The sequence below is a fragment of the Pieris napi genome, chromosome 20, assembly GCF_905475465.1.
Source record: "Pieris napi chromosome 20, ilPieNapi1.2, whole genome shotgun sequence".
Classification (NCBI taxonomy): Eukaryota; Metazoa; Arthropoda; class Insecta; order Lepidoptera; family Pieridae; genus Pieris; species Pieris napi.
Window position 1 is genome coordinate 8,603,522 of NC_062253.1, and position 26,023 is coordinate 8,629,544.

The 26,023-nt window shown below is 33.4% G+C and overlaps 2 protein-coding genes across 3 annotated transcripts; one reads left to right on the top strand and one right to left on the bottom strand.

The window, feature by feature from the left end:
- The first annotated feature begins 740 nt into the window (after window positions 1-740).
- LOC125059822 (apolipoprotein D-like) lies at window positions 741-9,477 on the top strand. 2 transcript variants are annotated; one of them, XM_047664456.1, is made up of 5 exons: window positions 741-871; window positions 5,760-5,885; window positions 6,855-6,985; window positions 8,215-8,414; window positions 9,261-9,477. In XM_047664456.1, the coding sequence occupies exons 2-5, from the start codon at window positions 5,760-5,762 to the stop codon at window positions 9,398-9,400; spliced, it is 597 nt and encodes a 198-aa protein (XP_047520412.1). In that variant the 5' UTR covers window positions 741-871; the 3' UTR covers window positions 9,401-9,477. The 2 variants fall into 2 exon arrangements, with proteins under 2 accessions (XP_047520412.1, XP_047520413.1); XM_047664457.1 differs by having other exon boundaries at window positions 8,233-8,414.
- A 359-nt stretch (window positions 9,478-9,836) lies between these two features.
- Window positions 9,837-24,495, bottom strand: LOC125059814. The gene is made up of 13 exons (XM_047664441.1): window positions 24,020-24,495; window positions 23,790-23,953; window positions 22,814-23,013; window positions 22,147-22,261; window positions 21,700-21,899; window positions 20,258-20,511; window positions 19,391-19,645; window positions 18,468-18,612; window positions 14,095-14,246; window positions 13,445-13,624; window positions 12,970-13,112; window positions 12,182-12,394; window positions 9,837-10,304 (listed from the first exon to the last, which is right to left on the bottom strand). Exons 1-13 carry the CDS (start codon window positions 24,303-24,305, stop codon window positions 10,080-10,082), a joined length of 2,532 nt encoding a protein of 843 aa, XP_047520397.1. The 5' UTR covers window positions 24,306-24,495; the 3' UTR covers window positions 9,837-10,079.
- Window positions 24,496-26,023: the final 1,528 nt, after the last annotated feature.

Here is a 26,023-nt window from a genome sequence, read left to right on the forward strand (position 1 = left end):
TCATATAATATATACACTATAAATATTGACTATTATGTATAGCGCCATCTGTCTCATAATATACTGAACAGTGCAACTGACAGAGTTTCCCCTTTGTACTTTTTCACGTTAAAAGACGAAACTCTGCGATAGCAACGACACGATAAAAACATTGATCTAATTCTTATTTATTCTTTAGAATATTTAACAAAATAAAAAAAACCTAAATTTATAAAGCTTATTACAATCCAGAGGAGTGATAATGATGATTATCATCGGAGCACGGCTGAAAATTATTATCACGAAAATATTATAAAAATTACGAAATATAATCACAAAATTCCAATTCTCGGAAATTTATGCAGATTGTGTTCATGGAATGAAAAAAATGCCCTAGAATATTATATATTAAGAAAACGAAAATATCTTGATGTTTTAAATACATTCGGTCGCCGTATTTCTAAACTTATCGTTCATAGATGGCGCTGTAGTAAAACGCTGGTAATCTTTTACTTTCAACAGTGATATTGTAGCGATTTCAACAGTTCTTCTTCAGATATCGCAAACAATAACAAAACTATAACAATAAAATTGGTAACAAAACCAGTACTGGCGTTTTTTCTTCTAATTCATTGAGAAAAAAAAAACTTAACGAAGAGGTTAAAAGCATTTGGTTTAGTTTACTTTGTAAACAACTCTGTATGTTCTATATGTTCTACGAAAAGTGGCACTCCTAAACATAACATATGAATCATAAAACATATAGAGATAAAAAATGTATGTAAACAAACTTGGTGTATAAAATATTATGCAATGTTTCCTCCATCGCAGTCTGTGGTTGACCATTTAAAAGGACACATCAGAGTTGTTTTTTGAGAAATTCTACTGCAAGGTAAGCTAGCTTTGAATAGATACTAATTAAACTACATTTTACTTCAAATAGATCTTTACTTATCATGTTATACAAAGAGTAAATATTGAAAAGTAACTAATAAAATAAGTAAAATATAGGTAAGTAGTAATTAATGTAAATTTTGTAGAAAATATCGAATATTCAGTGATATCTTTAAATTTGACAATTTGTTAATTTAAGATCGAGAATTTACTTCTAATGGCTTAATTGCATTCCGCTTGTTTTTTTTATAATTATATCTATTAGACGATATGTTTATCGGAACGGACGCAAAATAGTATAAAATTAATATTGGTAATTTCTAATTCGATACCATTAAACTTGTTTTATCACGGTTTCAGAATATTATTTGAAATAAATTTTTTTCAAAAGAATTATAAAATTATTATTGCACGGTCTGTTCGCAAGGTATGACATTTAATTTTGAGTAATTTTGGCATATTATTTGATAATGTAGAACTCTAATGAAGAATTTTTGAAATCGGTTTAGTATTTTTTAAGTTTATTACTATATGTCCGTACATACAAAAATAACAATCTTTCCTCTTTATAATATTATTATATTATATTTATTAAAGGATTCATCATATATAATACATTTTCTGCAGTATTACTATCCATTCTGAAATATATGACAATTACATACAATTTACAAAAATTATAAAAATAGAGGAAAAAATTTAACTACATAAGAGTGTTTGCTCAGTAATTAACTATTTAAACATTCTACATCACGTAATTCGGATTAGGTACCCAATAGGTGTTTAGTATCACTTATTTAAAATTGATCAGCCCATTACCGAATAAATAAAAGTCTAAATAAGTATCTTTAATTCTGTTTTCAAGCAAGAATTCTAATGAGAGGCGCCTATACTTCTAGATTAGATTTTATAGAAAAAATTTGGATGATTCTGTTGATACTGTTCCGTAGAATACATAACCACTTTTGTAGTAGCGTATATAACATATTTCCATTCAAATTTATGATGTTAGTACAAAAAACATTAAAAAATAATGTGCATTATAATGCACATTATTTTATTAGTGTATACACTAAATTAATAATTCGATAAAAAACTAATCAAATTCATTTAATTGAGCAATTTTGCTTTGTAATAAGCGATCTTTTTAATATAAACACTGAGGCCTTGTACCACATTCATACGTTTTAACAAAGTAACGTTTTATTTAAATATCTATTAAAATAAAATTAATATATAACAATTGTATGTAATTGAATCTTGATAGGCTAACACTAATGAACCGATTTAAAAAACTTTTTACCAATATGAAGTTACACCATTAAGTAATGGCTTGTGGCTTAAGCGTGTGACCCTCAACCCGTGGGTCGTGTATTTGAATCACGGTTGTGAACCAATAGATTTTTCTTTCATCGTGAGAAAACCGGTATGTCACACCGGTCACACATAAAAATCAATGACATGTGTCAGACATAAAAACCTGATCACCTACTTATATATAATATAAAAGTGATCGTAGAAACGGATGTTATTATTACCAGCGAGTAACATTAGCTATATCATAGTATGACTGCGAAACCGCAGGGCAGCTTGACTCCCGTGCAACTCCTGTATTTCAAGTAGGCACGTATCGAATTTGATATACCTGTGTTGTACGTATTGCTAAGCCTCTGAATCTCTGACTCTGAATATTACACCTACGAAATGTCATACAGAAGGCTGATTACAAGTATATGACTTGTCTAAATCAATGAAATAGATGTTTCCCATGTTAAACTTTATGGATCTAAAATGGTTTTTTTTTTCATGTGATTTAAACGATATATTACATAGTTATAGTTTATTTGTGGTTTAGTTTATTGATAACCGAGACTATATATCACCGGCGTAAGATATTTAGTATTAACAAATAATTAAAGGAACATAATTGTTATGCGTAACATAATAGGTATTTAATCGGTTATAACCACAAAAAACAAAATTGCTAAACTTAAAATTTACTTTCAATACAATTCTTTTATTCAAAAAAACGTCGAATCGATGGCCTCCTCTTTAAGTGTTTTTTAAGTCAGTTAAAAAGGATGAAAGCCACCCACGTAATTTGCAAATAGTTCACTTATGATATACGTATACCTATATATTCGGAATATACTTACTGACACTTACCAACTGCAACGGGTAGACCTTCCTATTACCAGTTTGTCGACTGGACTATCCGGAACACCCCTATCAATATGGCCAAAGTAACTAAGCGCCCATTTGTAAATGTTGGTTGAGTATGGATTTGTTAGTTCTTTTTGGAGTATTCGCAACATTCTCCTCCAACACCACTTCTCGAATGCCTCTATCGTGTTTTGTTTCACTGCACAAGTCGACCAGGAATCTGTACAAAAATATGGAAAAATACCAAATACTAAATTTCTGACGAGCCTGCTCTTATGTTTAATATATTCTGGTCAGTTCGTTCATCGCTTCTACTTAAGAAGAGTCACGGCCATCACCTTGTCTATTGTTATACAGTGACCGCAGTCCGCAGACAAGGTAATATGTAGCTGGTATTAGTTCTAGGATAATGTATGAGAAATATAAAATTATCTTATAGTTAAAATGTCAAAGTAAAACTCACTATTATTCTCAATAATGTATGATTTAATATGTGCGTGACTCAACTCTAAGGTCGCCTTCAGATCCCAGCTACAATGGATATTTCTATGAGCGATGATTTCGACTTCCGCAGGAAGGTTAACTTTAATTAACCTTCGACTTGTTATAAAAGGCTAACTACTTTTCTATAAAAGACAAAAGAGAATAAAGGAATCTTTTTTTCTGCGGTATTTGAAATGAGCTCATTGGCTTTTAGCGAATCTGTTCTGTGGTGCTGTCATGTGAAGTGACTTCCCATTCGAAGCATCTACTCATCTTCTGCCTAGAGCTACTGCCGGTCTTCTAGCTCTAGAATATGGTGACGTTGTAATCGGGCGAGCTATTTCTAAAGGATTCTAGCCAGTGGCGTAACTATACCAACTGGGGCCCGTGGCAATTTTTTTTGATGGGGCCCTATCAGTAAAAATGGTCACGTTGTACTCAGTTTGATTTTAATAAACTTCGAGATTTTCAGCGTACTCAATTACGTTGTATATGTCCCACTAATGGCCATAGGCCTCCTCTCTTAGGCGAGAGGGAATGGTCTGTAGTCCCCACGCTAGCCCAATGCGTTGGAGACTTCACATTCGTCCATAGAACATAATATCTCTTGGGCAGGGGCCCGTGGCATTTTTTATCTAGACACTAAGTGTTTCACGTGGAAGGCTTATGTATGAAATTATTAATCTCTAGTTGTATTACGTAGTATAATTATAAACAAACTCTTAGTTAAATGATTTGCGTGTGTCAAAATCCAAAACCTTTTTTGACATAAGGAATCATATAAATTCTTAGCGTTAAGTCTTAGCATTTTTTAAAACTACGATTTCCTGTTTTCATATAATCGCTTTGGCAATATCTCAATAAATATATTCTCATATCGTTAACGTAGCTATACGTGTTTTCAGTTTTTCATTCGCAAAAAACTAATTAATAATGATTAATTATTATTATCTAAAAACACGTTGTTAATAACAAACTATAGAAACTACTATGTGACTAAAAAACATATTAAACATTTAAATTAAAAATTGGTCGCAATGTAGAAGTGAGCAACACAATATTGATACTATCCTATTTCAAAGTAAAAATTAGTCATTCTATATCGTTCAAGTCTAGCATAACAAAACACTCGAAATTGTTATCACTAAGCCAAATAACAAATTGTTATCGTAGTACAATTTTTTGATGTAATGACATCATCTAAAATGTAGCTGTGATGTGTGAAGGCCATATCATTGTTCGGTTGGGGAATTTACTACTTGTAATTCGCTTAAATCGTCGAATTAATCTTCCACGTAATGTGAACACATTATTTATTTTAAAAGCCATTAAAGGTTTTGCTTTTGCCGAGGCAACTTAAAGTTCGGACGTCGGAGTATACAAAATCACCGATGACGTCCGTCGTTCCATAACTGAGCGTTTCTTAAGGCAGTTTTGCACACCAACAATATGTGGAACCAGCTGCCCACTAAAGTGTTTACGAACCAATTCGATTTAGGGTTCTTCAAGAAAAGAACGTACCAATTCTTAAGGGCCGGCAACGCACTTGCAAGCCTTCTGGAAATGTGAATGTCCAATAAAAATTAAACGCTGGAAGATTTGAGTATTTTTTTTTAAATTTATTCGTTGAACTTTGAGGAAGGTTTTTAAGGAGCGAAAAATATAAAAACAGAACCGAAAATGTTAACGGTCTCTATAGCACATATGAAATATTGTGCACATATGAAGCACAGCATAATATTTCATATGTTGGTATGTAGCTACTACAAGGTAGGCTTCGTTTCGCCCTAATAAGTAAAAAAAACATATTAGAGCGAATCGAATTTAACTATATGTAAAGATTTAGATTTAACTGAATAGGGCGGCGTCAAAATATTATAAAACAAAAGTTCCATTGCATAGTCTATTTTCATTTACACTACCAATTAATGTCTTATTCAAAACCATTTTATAATTAATGTTTTGTCACGTTTGTTTTACTTGACTGGCACGAGATTGATAGGGACAAAACATTCAATAGCTTTTTGAAGTATACTGTGCTTATATATACACTCGACTGCATAACTTATAATGTTACCAAGTATATTTAAATATACTTGGTAACATTTTACGCAAAATCAATACCAAGATTTTGATTACTCGTTGCCTATTAAAGTATATCACTTTAATATTATGGAAAAATAGTTTTCTTATATTGTTTTATAATATTATTAATAAATTCAGTTATTCTTTTGTTGCAGATGTCGGTGATGAAGTCCATAGTTGTATTTTTAGTGTCAATGATAGTGGTACAAACGAGTGCCCAGGTGATGTTCCCAGGGGGATGTCCCAAAATCGAAGCTCTTACTAACTTTGAGCCAGCACGGGTAAGCATTTAGTTCTGTAGTTCTGGGATATGGACACGCTTATCGACCAATCAATGCGGTAGATAAATTCGCAAGACAACTTAATTATAACGGGAGCTGATACTAAACAAAAAAAAATGTTTAATTGTTATCTATTGTATAACACCGCAAACGCACGCAAAATAGATCAATACAATTGATTCTTTGTCCTAAGTCTGACTTCCTTAGGGAGCGTTCAAGTATTACGTAACGCAATTTTTGGAGATTATTGCCCCCCCCCCCCCCCCCCCATTAACTCGCCGTACCAAACCCGCTGTACCCAAGTCTATTAAAACGTTTCGTGACCACCTAGTGACTCTTCAGTTATTATTATGTGGTGTAAGTCGAAAATAATATTAACAATAACGCGTAATTCAATCCCCGCCCCGCATCGTAACGTTTTACAAAAGGAAAAAAATTCGTTACGTAATACTTGAACGCTTCCTTACGTAAAAAACGTAATGGATTTTGATGGAGTCAGCTCCCTATTAGCTTTCAGTATTTATCCAACCTTATCAACTTCATGGATTTATAGCGAGTTCTCAAAATACAATTTTTCTATAACATATAGTCATATTTCATCAATTTAAATGATTTTACGTAGTTCACATAGTATGTGCCCCTATTTCACTTTGCCTATTGCTGATAGAGCAGAAATGTTTGTTTTTTTTTATTATTAATTACTTAAGATGTCATGTGGAACATGGTGTAATGGTTGCAGCTCCTTACAAAGATTGTGTAAAACAAAAAACTTGGCGATTAAAAAGAGTGGCGGAGAGTTTATTGCCAGTTCTTCTCGTCCGTTCTACGGCCTTTATTTGAGAACTGGCAGTAATTGTAAAATTAGAAGCATTTAGCATTTAATATGTATTTCTTTATTGATGTTCATAAATGCACATTGTGTTACCTAAAGGAAAATTATTTTGAATTTTGAGTTATAAACAATTTCAGTATCTGGGAACATGGTACGAAGCTGAAAAATACTTCGCGATATTCGAGCTGGGAGGCAAATGTATCTCGGCCAAGTATACTGATAATGGGAACGGGGTTATCGGCGTCCACAATCAACAAGTTAACTCCAAGTGAGTATTTTTTACTAAATTCTACCGGATATAATAAACGTCGAATTCTTAGCTCAGAAATTCACTGTAGTCACTTTTAACCTAATATTCATTGGCAAGACCAGATACGTTGGTGTATTTATAATGTTTTGCACAAAGCTATTTCGTACTTAATGATACATTTGAGATACAGCAAAATCCTAGCCAGACTCCAAATGATGACCCGCCGATGTGCGAATTAGCACCGTCTAATGATCAAACCCAGATTCTTAGTCGAGACTTATCGATAAGCGTAAGTCCTGTATGTGAAAGACGTATTTTGACCCTGATGAGCTCCTTTAGTTGTGGATCTTGCGTCTTAGCTCTGAACATCGCCGTAGGCCATAGACACATTTACTCTCTACTCTATTGATTTCCACTCGTAGATGTTATAGAATAGAGTGCGTTTGTCTACAAACCATGTTGCCCGGACAGATTACATAGAATTTGGATATCGTGGCCAAAGTAGATAAACTATCAATTTATATACCTACTATTCAAGATGGTAAGGTAGTAAAAACTTTATGGTGAGCACATATCTCGAAATAGCTTTTTCATTATATAATCGTTTTAGTAACAAAAAATGTGTAAAGGAAAAAATTATCACGTCATCCGAATTACGAGATTAATATAGCGTAACACGTATCTGCAAATCGGAGGCATGTTTGAGGTGAAATATATTATAAATATCCGAAGGTCCTTCACAAACATGAATATTAGCAAACATAACCTATATTTTAATAATTATAATAATAAATAATGGCGCTACAATCCTGCTGTTTCTTGATATGTTTTCTATTATTTTGTATTATTTTAGATTAAGGTTGGTGATTCTATATTTTTTTAATAAGATTTGGTTATGCACTTCTTACACTTTACCCATCTATTCATGTTTCTTTTTTAGTTTTTCCTTACTAGGGTTATCTGGAAGATATCGCTTGTTAGCGATAAGGCCGCCCATTGCATCCCTTATAATTTTTATGTTGTTGCTTTTCTATAAATGTAACGAAGTGTAAATAAATAAATGAATAATAATTATAGGTAACGAAACAGTCAAAATATTTTCTTTCAAGACAGAGATTTCATTTGCATGGTTAGGTTTTAATTTACAATTTTGGTACGATTTTTCCAATTGCCATTATCATTCACCTTCCTTGTTAGTTTTTGATGTTGAGCTTGTTTGGACCCACGAGAAATTAATTGTCTGAAAGCTTTTTAAAACTTTTCAGAGGTACCAAGTCCGGAATAGTTGGTGAGGCGAAGCTCACAGGACCAGCGAACATCGCAAAGCTTAGTGTGCGCTTCCCGTCTCTTCCTGTCGACATCCCGGCGCCATATTGGGTCATAGACACAGATTATGACAACTTCGCTTTAGTATGGAGTTGCACAGACCTTGGTATCATGCATTCAGGTAAATTGAAATCAGGCTTTTAATTTAATTAAAGTAAATTTATTGTTTTTGCCGCGCACTGTGTGGAACCAGCTACCCACTGAAGTATTTCCAAACCAATTCGACTTAGGATCCTTCAAGAAAAGTGCATACCAATTCTTACAAGGGCGGCAACGCACTCGCAAGGCCTCTGGCATTGAGAGTGTCCATGGAAGGCAGTATCACTTAACATGAGGTGGGCTTCCTGCCCCTTGGCCCCTCTGTTCTACAAAAAAGTTTTTGTATTGTAAAATTGCGCTTGCGTTACAAGTAATTCCCAATTCATATGTAATTTCTTTTAAAATGATAATAATTATACTTATTATTATTTATTATTTTTATCTTTGTCTCATTTATTTATTTGTATATGACACGGAAACTAAACATTTAACAAGTATTATACAAGTAATTACTTGTGATGTGAATAAAATTAATTCAATACCTAAAGGTTTTATACGAAGAAAAACTACGTAACAATGTTACCCTATAAAAAATAAATAAATCAATGGTGCTACAACGGTTTTTAGGTCTGGGCCTCAGATGTCTGTATCTGTTTCATGATCATTTTTTAATCTAATAGACAAGTAGGTGATTAGGCAGCCTTCTGTTCCTGACGAACGCCGTCGACTTTTTGGGTTGGACCCCAGCAAGCCGGTTTCCGCACGATGTTCACCGATCGAGCGAATGTTAAATGCGCAGAAAGAAAGTCCATTGGAGCACAGCCGGGGATCGAACCTACGACCTCAGGGATGAGAGTCGCACTGAAGCCACTTGGCCAGCACTGCTCTAATATTAACCTAATACTGACTTTAAATTAACTATTTTCAGAAACCTCCTGGATCCTGACGAGGGAAAGAAATCCACCACAAAGTGTTTTAGACACGGTATACGCTGCCATCGAAAAGAATAAGATTGATAAGACCCACTATATAAAGACCGATCAAAGCAACTGTCCCACGGACGCCTAAATATTTAATTTTATAAGACTGTATGTACATTAAAACATCACCTAATAAAAGTAAAAGTAATGTTTTAAATTTTCTAACCCCTGAGTATATCTATAATTAGCGTAGAACAATTTATATGAAACAGTTATATGGGAATTAGGTTTCTCATTGTATAAATGAAAAATATAAGTTAACGTTAAACGTTAAAGATTTCCTACAAAATTTTAAATTTTCTAAAATAAGAATAGTATTAATAATTGTGAAGTAGTTGTATGATAGCATATTATACATATATATATATATATATATATATATATATATATATAGTATCGTACTCGTAAAAATATAAAACCATATTTAAGACTGTAGAAACTACTCTTCAGGAAAATTAATAGCATATTAATTATGCTTGATTGTATTTGCCGATATTACAACTAAAAGGTTATTGCAAGACAAATTATACAAATTGTTTTAATAAAAGCAACGATAACATACTTATTTATTAGTTCTTATTTGTAAAGAGACTATACAAACAACCATTAGGTGCTTTTCTAGACTCAAAATTTGACATTGTAACGCTACTTGCCGACAGATGGCGCTTATCACAATGTTGTAGTCACGTATAAAAATGTATATTACGAACTTTTATACGACCAAAAATTTAGTTTTGTGATGAGTCCGAAACACCTAAAATCGATCTTTATGTGGGAGTACTATCGTCCGAGTGCCAACTTTTCCTTTTCTCACGGGTTGCCTCGTCGTAAGTGGGTGGTGGTGGGATGCTCTTAGTTTTACACTTCGCCGGTACGAGTTTGTCTTCATCAGCCTCCTCTGGTATGGAGTCTCTTCGACGGCTGTCAAACTCAACCAGTGCTGGCTGCGATATGTTTATGCGCTGTGTTAGTTTTGGAGCACTGTTTGCTAACTGCAAAAAAAATTGTGCAAAACGGTACAATTATAAGTTAAAATTTTGGTGTATATTAAACTAAGATCGGAAATAACTTAAAATCAGGTCAGCGTTATTTCTTCATCTTACAATCAAGTGTTCAATTGCGCATATGCGAAAGATAATAGAACACACAAGCGCAGGGATACTATTTGCGACTTCTTGATACAAATATCCCCTAGGGATTTGTGGGTGATATCGAGGGCATTGTGAGGAAGTTGCATGGATGTGTAATTTTCACACATTTTTTTCTTATTTTTTACACTTTTCAGAATTGTTTGATTCTCCTCGTTTTTTGTGTGATGTTCGAGAGCATAATAATAATAAAATAACATTTATATTTACAGTTGATACTTCAAGTTACCCTTATGTCAAAAAATTACACTTATTTATTAAATGAGTTATTAAAAAGTCCCGGACAATATTATCAATTGCAAGAAACAACGACTATAATTATATTATATATACATGTATTAAATAGATTAATAATTTTACACTGGCGCGCCTTTATGACGCAAATAAATCTAATGCAAAGGCATTAGATTTCTTTGCGTTTCATAGTAATATGAGTTTATATAAGCATTTATTACATTAAAGGTTTATAAGTAGAATGTGTCTGAACATAATTCTTCTTTCATATTTTCTTGAAATAGGCATATATATTAATTTTAAATAATTATTATACCGACGCAAAAAGATCAAATTGACATATTTTTAACATAAAATTGATAACACATAATCACAGCTATAAACCGGTAAGTATAAGATAAAGTGTGCAAATGAAAATATTACAAAAATCACAGCGAAACCTCGACTGTTTTATTTATACACGGATTTGAGATATTTTTACTTCAGCTACTGTTTATGACAATTAGATTGAACGAGATACTGTACTTTCTGTGGCGAAATGTTTGACGGGATTTTAAATTCTGTTTTAATAATGAAAATAAATTTTAAATCAAAAAGAAGTGTGGCGTTTTTTAAAGCAACTGCACACCACCACTTTGTGGAACCAGCTGCCCACCGATGTAGTTCGGAAAAAGTACGAAATAAGGGCGTTCCAATTTTTAAAAGGCCGACAATGCACTTGCGAGCCCTCTGGCAATGTGAGTGTCTATGATCACTTAAGATTAGGAAGCCTTCTGCCCGGTTATATGAAAGAAATTATCAAAACCAAGAAATATTTAACCAGATTCATATTTTTGTCACAGTTTCGATTCTCGGCGAAACAATAATTGTCATAGCTAACAAAAACGTTTATAGGTTTGAAATACTTACTTTTTAAATTTGTATAATACAAAAACATCATATATATTTTATATGTTGTTACACATTTTTATGATGTTTTGCTATTTTAAAGGAGTACCGAGAGTTTTTTACGCCGGCTTTTTCTCTCGGCCTACACCCTCTGTCTTCTTTGCCGATGGATGATGTCTACCGATTCAAATTTAATCACGTGGAATAAGTGATACCTGTATCATATTTCATAATAAACATTTTTTTTAATGCTAAACTTATATTTTAGCATTAAAAATTCTTCGTTATTTCGACACTTAGTTACCAACGGATCCTGATTTGTAAGACATGTTACACGCAAAAGTCCAGAAAGTTTAGAAAAACTTATCGTGACTGGCAGACCTAGAGGCTGATCAACTAAAGACCTTCCAGGTCTTATCACCCAGGTGCAGAGGCTTGCCGAAGACAAGGAAGAGTAAAGGAATTCAGAACTGAAGAGCGCGACTGAAGAGCAACAGGACTCACTCATTAGTAATCAAAATATGGAAGTCTGAGTGAGGTTATCCTATTTACGTTAACCGTACATGAAATCCATCTGTTCAACACCCCATTTATCTTACCTTATAAGGATGAGCTGTAGTCCTATTAGACAGAACCGGGTTCGATATGTGCCCCTTAGCCTGTTGATGAGATACCTCAAGGGCTGAACGTAGAAGGTCAACCTTGGCAGCAGAGCTTTGGGATTTTGGAGATATTTCGATGTTGCTGCACCGCCGCTGGCTGTTACTCCCGCTTCTGCTGCGACATAGTTCGTTGATGTCGCCTTGGGATAGCTGGAATTGGGTTTTGCTTAAATCATTTTAACTTCTATGAAAAAATATATATCATATCGCAAAGCAGGCAAAATAATAAACGGCTCAAATGTAAGTGTCTTTACAGAGTAGAGACTCTTGGGCCGTGGGGTTCAAGTGCATAGTCGCTAAACAAAGATTTAAGTTGGCACCTGGTAGATAGTACCGATGACCCCAGAGCTGGTGCTTTCCTCGTTCAACGAATAAGTATCGCAATACAGAGTAATGCTGCTAGCATTAAAGGTACACTGCCAAAGGGACTGATCTTTTTAAATTTGTGTTAATTTTCTATTTATCAATTTGTAATTATTACTATGTAGGTTAAGAATATTGTAAATAGGTTTGTTTAAGAAAAAAATATCCATAATTCGTGTTTTTAAATAAATAAATTAATAAGATCTAATCTAATCTAAAAAGAGCCTAAAATCGTCCAACCTAATGATTGTAAACCTTTCATACAGATACGCAATAAAATCACATACATTCACATCTTAGCGATGTAAGAGTTTTATGTATAGACCTAGGAAACTATGGTGTAGGTAGATAAGTTTACTTACCCTGGCCCTAGATCCTCGGGATAATGAATGCAAAGAACCCAGAGGATTATATCTAGTAATCATATGCAGCCGCTCCAAAGATACCATCGTCTCAGCATCCTTTCTAAGAGGTTCACCATTTAGCTTATCGCCTTCACCACTTTCTGGATATTTAAATTAGATATTAGGAAAGTAATAATTTAACGTTTGTTAAAGATTTTAGTATTAAAAAAATATCTATGAGAATATAGCCATGTATAGACAATCGCACTTGCATCGGGCGCGCTTTTTGATTTTATTATTGACCTTCTATCAAAGCGCTCATAACACATATAGTATGTTTGCAAATACTTTTCTTCTAACGTACAACATTCATGAACTACTTCGGATGTAGCTACAGCTATGTTTTAGCAATTGACAAAGCAATGCGATTGGAATCTAGCAAGCTGTAAAGACACTTAAATTCATGTTATTAAAGTTAATCAATATATCTTACCTGTATCCGGCTCCGATATCTCTGGCATCGCTTTCATATTGATATTTCTTAACCAGAAATAATGTAAGAGACCGTAAAGCACTCCGCCCAAGAAAGCTATCAAACCCATGTATCTGAAGGCTTCTCTGGTGCCCAGTGATGCAATTAACAAACCTCCGCCAAAACTTCCACTTCCACGGCCTTAAAATATTAATAGTCTTAATAGCCAACATATTAATAAAGCCCATTTTAATTATTAGAACACTAACATGAAATAAAACATAAATATCAGCCTTGTCTTCAGTCTTTGATGACCAATGACATACATAGTTAGCTGATTCATATGATTTAATAATAAGACTATTATTACTGTTATTATTATTCCTAGTTCTTAGTCACGTGATTGCACCAATGTATTATTTTGTTTCCTAAATTATTACTAGCTCATACGGAATATAAACATCATGGGGCAAGCTATACATCTCACGTTGTGTCAGGCACAAATAACTTACCCAAGGAACTGATGGATTCATCCAATTAAAAAAAAAAACATGGTAAATGTCAACCAGAATGCATAGAAGTTACTCTTGTAAGTAAACTTTATGTAACAGACGTAAAAATATATGTCTAGAACTTCATTGAGTTATCTGGCGTGGATTACAAATACCTACCAAGACTGAAATGAGCCATTCCCAATACGCCAATAAGAGTCGCGAGAAGACTCTTCGGCGCCAACATAGCGCAGTAGGTAGCTGCAGCAACCCACATTAAATGTACCGATAGTGACTCCATGGCCTCAAATGGAAAACACCACCATGAGTCCCTGCAATACATATAATAGGTAGATAATAAAAGCGGAACCCGCTTATACTTGACAAAAAAAAATTCGTTTCGTTTCTCATTTATGCCTTATCAAATTTTTCGTTTCATACCTAACTCATAGTGGTCTACTTGTAATTTGTATGGCTATTTTTAATACGACACTCGACACGCGTCAAGTTGGTAATGGTAGGGAAGAGTGATGGCAGAAGTCGGGGTCGATCGCCTACGTGTTGGTCTGCCCAGGTAAAGACAATTATGCGTCTCAACATCCCTAAAGCACTGAGACAAGCTGAGTGGTGTAGCGGCAGCAAGTCGATGTATCGGTTAGGGCTTTTCAAGACAAGCACGACCTTCAGTAATGAAGTTTGGGAAGAAGAAGACAAGACTGAGAAATTGTTCGACTTATATATTGTGCTTTGTCAACAGAAATAAGCCAAAATCTTTTTTAATTCTCAACTTTCTTTCTTTCAAAGTTCATACTTGACTTTATGGGATTTATTAAAGTTGTTTATCTCGTATACTTTTGTATTAAAATTAATCTTGTCACTTACTTATATTATATAGGATTTGCAACGAAGACTAACGATTACTCTCGTTAAACGTAAATTAATCAATAAAGGTTTTTATAAATTTGAACATTATTTAAATGATAGGATCATTTAAATATCCTTGGTAATCCTTGGTATTGATTTGTTCCAGTTCAAACAATTTGTATGACACAATACTTAGCGATTTAAAAGAGTGGCGGAGAGTTTCTTGTTAGTTCTTCTTGCCCGCTTTAAGCCCTTGTCTGGAACTGGTAGTAAATGTAAATTTAGAATCAATTCAACATCTTTTTTGCTGACGTTCATAAGTGTTCTTGGTTAGTTATATGAATAAAGTTATGGTGTGCTTGATTTAGTAAAATCCATGTTAATAAGTGTCTCTCACGACCTTACTAAAATGGAGTTTTAGACATCCCTAACGTTTAAAATATACTTCAGACATTAAATAGATATGAAATCGTCCTTTTGCATTAAAATACCATTTGTCGAGGTAAAGCATTTATGACAGTCAAGTTTATGATCACAATGTCCACAAATGCGTAGGTTACAGTTATCATGTAATTCCAACCATTTTGTATTAAATATAACCTTGGGTTAACCTACACAAATCATATTTAATTTACTTAAATTGAAAACTTCGATTTGTTATTTGTAAGTCCCGCATAAACGTGGTTTACACTATTTTTAATTTCACTATTTTTCTGAAATTTTGCTGGTAGTGGCTGCATGTTGTTGGGACGGCGGACGACATTTTTTAAATCTAAACATTTAATTTGAATTTTTAACGGAATATAAATAATATGCTTATATTTAATGCTTTTAAAATCTTGTCAAATAGCCCATTAAAGCAATACAATATTATTGGTACGAATTTTTTAACGTTGTGTAGAGGTCGAAGACTTTTCAAATAACTATGGGCCTAGCGGTCTTATTAGGTGTCCGTTAGGTGAGGGGTATCGGGTTCGATTCCCAGTCGGCGAGCAAGTTTCGTTCTCTGCCTTTGATAGGGTTGTACGCTACCGGGCGAGTGCTTAAACCGTACATGGCGGGATTAACTGTCAAATTTCTAAAGCAAAGACAGAGACTGTGGCAATTAGGCAATTCATCCTCTTAAATAAATAGGCAATGCTTAGCGATAAGTAGGTTGATATATACGGCCCTTATAATAAAGTCAGCTGCATCTTCCATTGTCTCTATCGTGACCATCAGTCAACATTGATTTAATTGGTTAAACATCTCTTATCAGTTAAGAGACTATTGTTTTGTCATTAACTTGTAGGATCCTCAACTAATGTAAATATCCCTAAAGTGTACACTTAATGTAACTACCTTTGTTGGATTACGTGGAATTTTGTCAAAATACATTGAGGCTTATTCCTCAGGACTGTCTTGCGATTCTGTAACTCGCTCGATAAGGAGGGAGCTTGTAGTTTATTGTTTATCAGAATGCCAAATCATAAAATGACTGCTTCACGACTGATTTGAGCGCGACCGCCTGCGAAAACCGCTGTGTGAGTTCGAAAAGTGAGGTACAGAATCGCAAGGCTGTTCCGTAAAATAAAATAGGTATATTTTAAAATAGGCAATCCTTTTAATATTTGTAGCGCTAAAGTCTTACATTTACTAAAAGTTCCATCGTATTAAATTCTGCCGGCATAATCACAAATGGAACAAATGCTTCAGTATGTCGACACTGAATCTGTGGGTTTATTTCACTTAAACTAAGCGCTAAGTGATTTCCGTATGTTGAAAACGTATTGGATTTACGGACAAAAATTATGTCTGTCAGATACCATATGTAGACCAGTGCAGATAGCCTTCAAAATAAATAAAAAGTGAAAAAAATTACAGTAGGATGAAACCCATTAGAAAGGCAGGGGAATATGATCAAAATGAAAGGAAAAATAAATTACGGTCGATCTGAGGTCGGGAAGGGGTAGGGGGGGGAGTTTTAAGGGTAAAAAACGGTTTATCTCGATTTCCGGCAAAACTACAAGTCCTATCGAAGAAAGTTAAATCGCAAAGTTGGAGGTAATAAAAAGATCTAAAACTTTTGTATTCACACATTTTTCACATAAGCTCAAAATTTATGTGAAAAATTCAAAAAACCAAGTTTTTGGTTTTTTATTTTTATCTTTAACAAAAATATTTTTTTTTTAACGAAATTTGGTGAAAACTTACCTTTCTATGTCCCAAATACACTGTAATTTATTTGATGAAAAATATTTATTTGTTCGCCTTATTTTGAATTAATATCGAAAAAACACCCTAATTTTCAATCGAAAATTCTGACGTCAAAATTTCAGCTTTTTTCAAAGGGTTGGTGTGCTTTCAGTTCGTTGAAATCTCTATTTTCGTATGGTAAAAAAATATATATATATTACCATAGTAAATCTTCTCAGAAAACGCAAAAAATCGTATGCAGTAACGCCCAGACCTGTCATCCCCTTCCTTACTTCTCTATGAAATACGAAAATTTTAGCCCATCTAAAGGCTAAACTTTTTTTTTTAGGTCACTCAGGTATATATAAGTTATCTTAAAATAGTAATAAATAGGCATCTGATTATAATTTAAAGAAGATTCATAGAGAAGTAGGGAAGGGTATCACGGGTCTGGGCGTTACTGCATACGATGTTTTGCATTTTCTGAGAAGATTTTCTATGGTAATATATATATATTTTTTTACCATAGGAAAGTAGAGATTTCAACGAACTGAAAGCACACCAACTTATTGAAAAAAGCTGAAATTTTGACGTCAGAATTTTCGATTGAAAATTAGGGTGTTTTTTCGATATTAATTCAAAATAAGGTGAAAAAATAAATATTTTTAATCAAATAAATTACAGTATATTTGGGACATAATAAGGTAAGTTTTCACCAAATTTCGTTTAAAAAAATAAATTTTTGTAAAAGATAAAAATAAAAAACCAAAAACTTGGTTTTTTGAATTTTTCACACCAATTTTGAGGTTATGTGAAAAATGTGTAAATACAAAAGTTTTAGATCTTTTTATTACCTACAACTTTGCCATTTAACTTTCTTCGATAGGACTTTTAGTTTTGCCGGAAATCGAGGTAAACCGTTTTTTACCCTTAAAACTCCCCCCCTTCCCCTTCCCGACCTCAGATCGACCGTAATTTATTTTTCCTTTCATTTTGATCATATTACCCTGCTTTTCTAATGGGTTTCATCCTACTGTAATTTTTTTTGGTTTCAAAAATTATCGGCACTGGTCTAATGGGCCTTAGAAGGGAGATGTAATATATAGCGCAATAATCTAAAAGCAAGATTTTTTTTATTCGCCTAATAGTAGGGATTATATTTATATTAATATTTTTTCTCATCTTCAACCCTTACGTACGCCCACCCCCATCAAACAATTAATCAGATTAACATACATTATTAAAATGCGTAGAACATGGATGCTATCAATATCTGACGCGCTCGTTTTTTGACCATTCAACAGTCGTCAATAATCATTCCCACCCACCAACGTAAAGGTAACATTATTCAATTTTTTTTTCATTTTATTATCTAAGCTTCGTAACTCAATAGATCTATATGTCACTCGAGTAAATCCCCATTTAGAATCGTGAGCTCCCCTACTATAATAATATATATTCGTTACATATATAAGTTCGATGGATGTGTAGATAATTTAAAAATGTTAACTTACTCAATGAATGAATAGCCCACGAGTCTAGCAGCATGAGAAAAGAACGCGACCACGATGACGTTGACATGGCCGATTCGGGATGTTATTGCGTCTGCGCCGTACAGGAACGGGATACTACTTAAAGTGCCCACAGTCACAGTTATTCCTGGATTAAGGAGGATTAAATCTAATTAGTTAATACACATAAGTGTCCTTGTGAAACAACCGGAACTTGTCTTCTAAATCCACTAATGATTCAGTAAAGTACTGTATTCCTCAACTAGCAGAACGAAGCGGTGTCATATGCGTTATTTCGGTCGTAGCGATTTGAATCCGGCGGAGTAAATATTAGGACAGCCTTGCGATTCTGTAACTCACTTTTCGGCGGTCGCTCTGAAATAAGTCGTGAAGCAGTCATTTTATGATTTGGCATTCTAATAGACAATAAACTACAAGCTCTCACCTTTTCAGAATGCCAAATCATAAAATGACTGCTTCACGACTTATTTCAGAGCGACCGCCGATGCGAAAACCGCTGTGTGAGTTCGAAAAGTGAGTTACAGAATCGCAGGGCTGTGCCTTGATAAATGGATTCACAAATAATATTTTTTCAAACTAAATCTTCAGCTTTATAATATTAAGAAAGATTTAAGACATGTACCAATATTGCCAAAAGACACGAGAGTGATAAAGACAACATTTAAGTGTTATTTGAGGGTTATAGTACGTTTTTGAATAAAGGTTTTGTTGGTTTGACAGGTAGGTTACGACGAATTAAATTAATTTTACATTGACGGATTTGAATCGCGTTTCAATTTAACAAAACTCAAACATTTAAATAAATATTATTGGGGTTTGGACACATTAAATTTAGGAACAATACAAAAGCTATTTCTATTATTCTACATTCTAGTTTTACTAAAGTAGATTAAAAGTCAACTCACCTAAGAGAAAATTCGGTGCACCCAACTCCTTCAGATATAAAAATAAATACGACTCGATAAATCCCCAGAAATTTCCCAACGCAAATAAGAAGAATATGAATATTATAATATGCGGCATTTTGATGATATTAATTAAATCGTGCAACAAATTATCTGCTGGCAATTTAGCTCCTAACGGCATTACAGCGACTGTAATAGCTGATATTAAAAGTAACACGTCATATGTATAAAATGCAGCAGAATAATCCGTATACCCTGAAACAATATAAATAATATATAGATAAAACAATAAAATATAGATAATTGCAGATAGCGCTATAACGCTAGATTTCTTGAAGACTCTGTGATCTTGTTACAATGTATATGACGCAGCCAACTAGCTTAATTAGCTGTTCAATTAACAGCCTAGTCTTTTAACTAAACAGCACCGTTCAACTAGCGGCTTGGATGATAATCAGCCATTTGATTAAACAGCTAGGCATATTATTTGAATCGATGACGTTACATTACTTGGCTATCCTGTTCATTTCAATTTAGTTCCATTTGAAGCCACCTACTCCAAACTGTCAATAAAACTTCGGCAAACTACAAATTTAATGATACAATTTCCAAAGTTTAATGAAAACTAGTATGGAAGAGTGAGTAAAAGAGAGTAAAAGAAAAAGAACACTAATAAGTTACATTTCAAATATAATATATAAAGAATTTCATTTTCAGCTTTTTTATTTCGTAGCACGTAGCAACGATAAAAAAGATTTCCCAAATCTTAAAGAAATGTTCCGGTCGTATGTTTGTAGCGTTCACCAAGATTTATTATTTCATATTAGTTGTGTTTGATTTAGTTTTAATAATCAGCTTCATACATACCAACTTGTTTACTCCTCATATCTATTAACATGCCAGTAATCGGTGAGAATATCGCCATTCCGATACTAGAGAACAGTCTCTCTCTACCAAAATCTCCTCCATACTTTTGAATCATTGTCAACGCTATAGGATCCATGATTGTCACGCCAGCTGATAACATGATGGTGCCCATAAATCGTAAGAAGAAATAGATATAAAAAGTCTTATCGTCGCTTTCCTTATAGTCCGGTGGGCAAACATCCGGGCCACCTTTTCTGTAAATTAGTTTATCGATCAATAATGTTTTATCGGTCAATAATGTATATGAGTATCAACAAATATGTTTACGATTGTCATGTATGTCTACTGTATTAACTAATCGTAATTTTATAATTTATTTCGTACTAGCTGGCCTGGCGAACATCGTACCGCCTAACAGTCGATTCTTTATTTTTTTTAAATACTTATTTTGCTATTCGGGACATCGGTCTAGCTAGTAGGATAAAAAAAAGAAAGTTGATAATACAACAAATACATTATGTCAAAAAATAAAAATTTACCTTCCCGGAACCCCTCCACTAACACTTGAACTTTATGATATAGTATTAAAGTTCAAATTGACTTTTAAGTATTATTACGAATATTCTGTATGGGAATATAGAAAAGTGTTGTTTTTAGACTTTTTCACTCAATTTTTTAAATTTTTCTCTCCGTAAGAACCATCCTCGTACTTCAAAGAATGTTATAAAAAAAGAATTGGCCAAATCGGTCAAGCCGTTTTCATGTTATGTCGTGACAACGGAAAACGGGTTTCATTTTTATATATATAGATTAATAATGTCACTAACGACACTTAATTTAGCTATATTTAGCTATATAAAGACTACAAATTTAAGCTCCAGCTTCTTTCAAACCTATAAATGTTTTAAGTTCGTCGTCTATACAGTTGACCTAATCGAAGTGCACTACGCAAGAAAAATAATCTTAATTAAGGTGATGAGAGCATGACGTCATGGTTATACGTTATTTTCTTATTCTTTCAGCTAGAAAAAGATCTTGGCGATTTAAAAGAGTGACGGAGAGTTTCTTGTCAACTCTCTCTCTTCTACGCCCTTGTACGAGCTAAGGCTGCATTATGCTCATTTAGGTTTTCTTAGTTTTATTTGCGCAGTGAATTCCTAAATTGTCGGAGTTTAAACCCAAGATTTAGTTAGGTACCGACACTGTCTTAAGCATAGCAGTTTCATTACATAGCATTATAAATATTTTATATCCGTTGTTAACGCCCGTGATAATAAATGGAGTATGAATGGTACATTATTCATTCACCCTAACACAGGAACCGTAAAGATTTGATTAGAGAACTGGCAGTAAGTGTAAATTTAGAAGCATTACATCCATTGATGTTCATAAGTATATTGATATAAATAAATTATATTTTGATTTTATTTTATTTTATTTACCTAAAATCACATTTTTGCACCATACAGTCCGCAGATAGGGTTGCAAGGCGTAGTTGAGATAACTTAGTCATGTTATGTAACATAACGAGACCTCCACATCTCAAATCTTCTTTATCGAGAGCAGTGATATTTACACCTTGGGCTAGTAGGAGTTTCTCACCAAATCGTGATCTAAAGTCCGTTACAGTGTCATTGTCATCCTAAAATTTGATAATGTCAATTGCAAGTTTATTAGTAACAATTCAAGATTCAGTTGTAAAAGTATGGCCGCCAAAACTTTTGAAAATTTGGGAAGAAAATAAAGGCTGAAAGATCCGGATGACCTATTCGTATGTATGTAATTTTCAAATTAAATACTAGATACTAGATAGAATAGTATTCAAATCTTGTATTTAAACGATAATTCATTATATAAACGAATTTCTTTTTCAGGATTATTATTCTTACCCTTTCCATTTCTATACCAAGTTGTTCTTTTGGCTCGCCCAAGTCATCGTGTACTTCAATTAAAAAGAAGGCTGCGTCATTATAATCTTCTTCTTCGTAGGTCCCATTGACAAAGCTAAAAATTATCATTATTTAGTTTATAAAAGAAAAATAATCGTTTATGACACTTGACACTTCCAACACAATTTCACCGTCTCGAATAGTTTGAACAGGATCAAATACAGTTTATATATTTATGTTAATTATATTGATGGAACCCTCTATGTCAGCCTTAGTCTTTCTTTAACTCTTATGTCCCCTACAAATTGCCCCCCACCCCGCCATGTACCATACATAATTCTTAATATCTATAAATTGAATTTCTTGGGCGTGGGCGTTGGGAATTACTGCTCTATGTAGTTATTACTATAACGTATGTAGTGCGTTTTAAATTTTTTAAACCTTTTTATTAAACCAGTCAAATCGTAGTAATGGACAGTGAACTCACAAGAAATACAAAAAAGTATTATTCATATCAGAAAAGCTTCGTAAGAAAAACAATATATAACGACAAATGCAACTTAAGCAATTATGAGATGGTATTTCAATTTAATATCGGAATTTATAAAACAAAATTATTTTTATATTGGCTTTTGTCTTTACATATATAGAAATAGAACCTTCTTACCTGCTGTTGGATAAATTGGGTGGATAAATCTTTTGTACAATGTGGACATCGATGTCATCCTTATCATCTGTCGGGTCACTTGTGGGGCTGGTCTCCGTCGGTCTGAATAACATGCAGTGGTCCACACAACGGTCGAGAACAAAATCTACCTGTTCGTCCTCATCAGGGCATTCTCTGCTTGGACACGGGCTCCACCATATCTAGGAGCATCGGTTTTAATTACATATTTTATAAAGTTGAAAGACGAAACTAACCAAATTGATTGCCGAAGAGAATATATTCTATTGTGTAAATAGTTCATTTACTATGAAATTATCTTGAGTAAAGAGTTGCAGCTCCTTACAAACGTTGTGTAAAACAAAAAACTTGGCGAATAAAAAGAGTGGCGAAGGTTTATTGCCAGTTCTTCTCTTCCGTTCTAGCCCTTGATTTGAGAACTGGCAGTTAATGTAAAATTAGAAGAATTTAATGTATATTTCTTTTTTGACGTTCAAAAGTGTACATTGTGTTACCTACCTGAATAAATTATTTTTGACTTTTGAGTAAATGTACTCAGTTCTTAGGAACTACATTGCAATCGCGTAAAATATGCCCGATTAATAGATAATTCTATTTCTATATTAAAATGATACAACAAATATTGCACACAATACGACATTATTACAAATATAGCACTGAATACATTCTTTCATCAAATACTAAAATAAGTTAATGCGATAATTCTGAACAAAGCATCGGCTTTTCACGTAACATTACAATGCACTTGAGATGGAATGCATATCAATGTCATGTTTAAGAACATTATCATACGATGTGCATCTATATATTTAGCTCTATTCTCTTAACGATTCAGAAAGGCCCTCCGACACTAGTTAATTCTAGTGGCCGGATGAAGTCGATTTGCTCAAATTCTTAGTGGACAGGAGCTTGTAACTGTAACAACTGAGGAACAATCTTTTTGATAGAAGTAAAATACCTCGACGCTCTCCTTTATCGGATGTCTCATAACGTATGCGGATGGCATAACTCCTGGCGTTTCCTGATGCGGTATCAGGAGTAGGGAATGATGAAACGCTGCGTTTAATATCAAAGCCGTTATCACAACGGGTTTGTACTCGCCGAAACGATCCACCAGGAATCCTAAAATAAACACAATTAACGTAATATGAACAATTAGCAAAAATTATCATCCCAAATCTCACTTACCAGTTATCGGAGGACTTAAAAACGTTGTAAACGGTAAAGCTAAATATACAAAAGATATCTCTGGCACCGTTAAACCTATACTTTGCATGTGTATCGTTAGATATGGAAGAAGAGATGCGGTGGCGCCATACATCACAAAGAGAGTCACTTTTAACATAATAAGGTTCGGGTTTATCCGTAGCGATATAATGAACCTCCGGAAACAACCGGGAGGGTCCTCCTCATCATCCATGTCCATGTCGTCTTCACTGTACTTTTTTGGTATATCGTCACACGATTTGGCCATATTGAAAACTATTCACATTTTCATAAGTGTGTATACGCGAGCTATATCTTATCGACTGGCGCATGGATTGTCGGTGAGGTTGTCGGTGATGTGACGATTATTTACTTAAGGATTGGAGTCTGGCAGCAAGGAGCCAAGTGTATACCGCGGTCCCGACTGCGCGCGACCCGAGCGGACGGAGCAAGACGCCAATTTACAAATAATAGCAAATTACCTTCGTTAAAGAAGTGTCACGGCGATTGGTGGGGATGCTGGCTAAATCGACTCGTGATTTAAAGACCTTGAGGATAATCGTCGAGTTCAGGGCGCTTCTGGATAGATAGCTTAGTTCCCGACTGACTTACGCAGCGAATAGCAAACTGCAAATCGTAAGTAAGTAATTTTATTTATTTCGTAATGATTGTGATGTTAATATTTTCTAAGCTAATCGAAAGAAGCATACGGAAAAATATTGCAAGGAAAAGTTTCAGCTAACGTAAACATTTCCTTACAATAATTAACGATAACAGTGTACACACACGATTACTAAGTAATAAATAAACGAAAATATAGTTCTTAAGTTATATTGTAGTTCTCCGTTTTATTTAATGCCAATTAGGTATATTTCATATATTAAGTATAAAGTTGATTTTGATTCTACCTGTACTGTTATTTCCCATGTACAAATTAGAAAGTTTTCATGAAAATCATAATTTTTGCCAGTAATGGTTTAAATTAGCTTAATTTTATTTATGACAGTTTTCGATAAGAAATATAAATACGATATCATAACACCTACGGCTATACGGCCAACTACATTGTACAAAGATGAAAGTTTTACAAAATCCAAATGTAAATAATTATTTACCGTATAAAAATCCTTATAATATGATATCTTATATTAGGTAAATAAAAGATACAATTTAATGTTGAATTATCAAATTTATTTTCAATGTATCTTTGAAATGCTAGAATATTATTTCTAGCAGTTACAATCGTTTAAACAAATATTATTAGCCCAACTTAATGTTATTTGCACAGACCTTTAATGGTTATTAATTGAATTATTGGTATCAGCACAATCATTGGCTTAATATAATTTCGCTATTGGCCGCTATGAGGCGCATCTTATTCTATATCTGAAATAATTGTTCAGGGAAAACACAAAAGTTGTGATTATTTTTGAAGGTATTATTTGTTTGAAACAATTAAAAATATATTAACACAAATGAGAACTACGACAAAAGTAAATTATTTATAATAATCTAATAACAATTTATTTAAGAATTGGTTTGAAAAAGCGCCACCTAGAGATCGAGTTAAGTTAAATAATGTGTTTTCTGCTACTGACATCTTATGGAAAATTATAAAACGTTATGAAACGAACAAATCAAATTAAATTTACTACTTTTTCCAAAGTTTATGTATATTAAATGTAAACAACAACACGTAAAAAAAAATTTTGCTGGTAGGGTATTTGATGAAATTAGGTAATTTTAATATACAGCTACAACGTAAATTAAAATGCACATGACATACATAATATACGTGATCCATCATTGAAATTGTAACTTATTTATTTTTAAATTACAATACGTAAATAATAAAATATACTTATGGAATGAAAAGAAATATCATATAGAAAAATTAAAATAATAGCTTATCGCGTGCTGCCATCTACGTACCATAGAGAATACTGCACCCAGTAGGTCTTGGGTTTTGATATGAGTTATCTGTAG

Bases quoted from the DNA above. Each gene is read 5' to 3' on its own strand.
- LOC125059822 (XM_047664456.1), top strand. From the start codon at position 5,760: ATGTCGGTGATGAAGTCCATAGTTGTATTTTTAGTGTCAATGATAGTG. The intron at 5,886-6,854 runs GTAAGCATTTAG...AAACAATTTCAG, and splicing joins CTAACTTTGAGCCAGCACGG to TATCTGGGAACATGGTACGA. The intron at 8,415-9,260 runs GTAAATTGAAAT...AACTATTTTCAG, and splicing joins CCTTGGTATCATGCATTCAG to AAACCTCCTGGATCCTGACG.
- LOC125059814 (XM_047664441.1), bottom strand. From the start codon at position 24,305: ATGGCCAAATCGTGTGACGATATACCAAAAAAGTACAGTGAAGACGAC. The intron at 23,954-24,019 runs GTAAGTGAGATT...TGTTTATTTTAG, and splicing joins TTTAAGTCCTCCGATAACTG to GATTCCTGGTGGATCGTTTC. The intron at 10,305-12,181 runs GTAAGATAAATG...TTTTTTTTGCAG, and splicing joins CTACAGCTCATCCTTATAAG to TTAGCAAACAGTGCTCCAAA.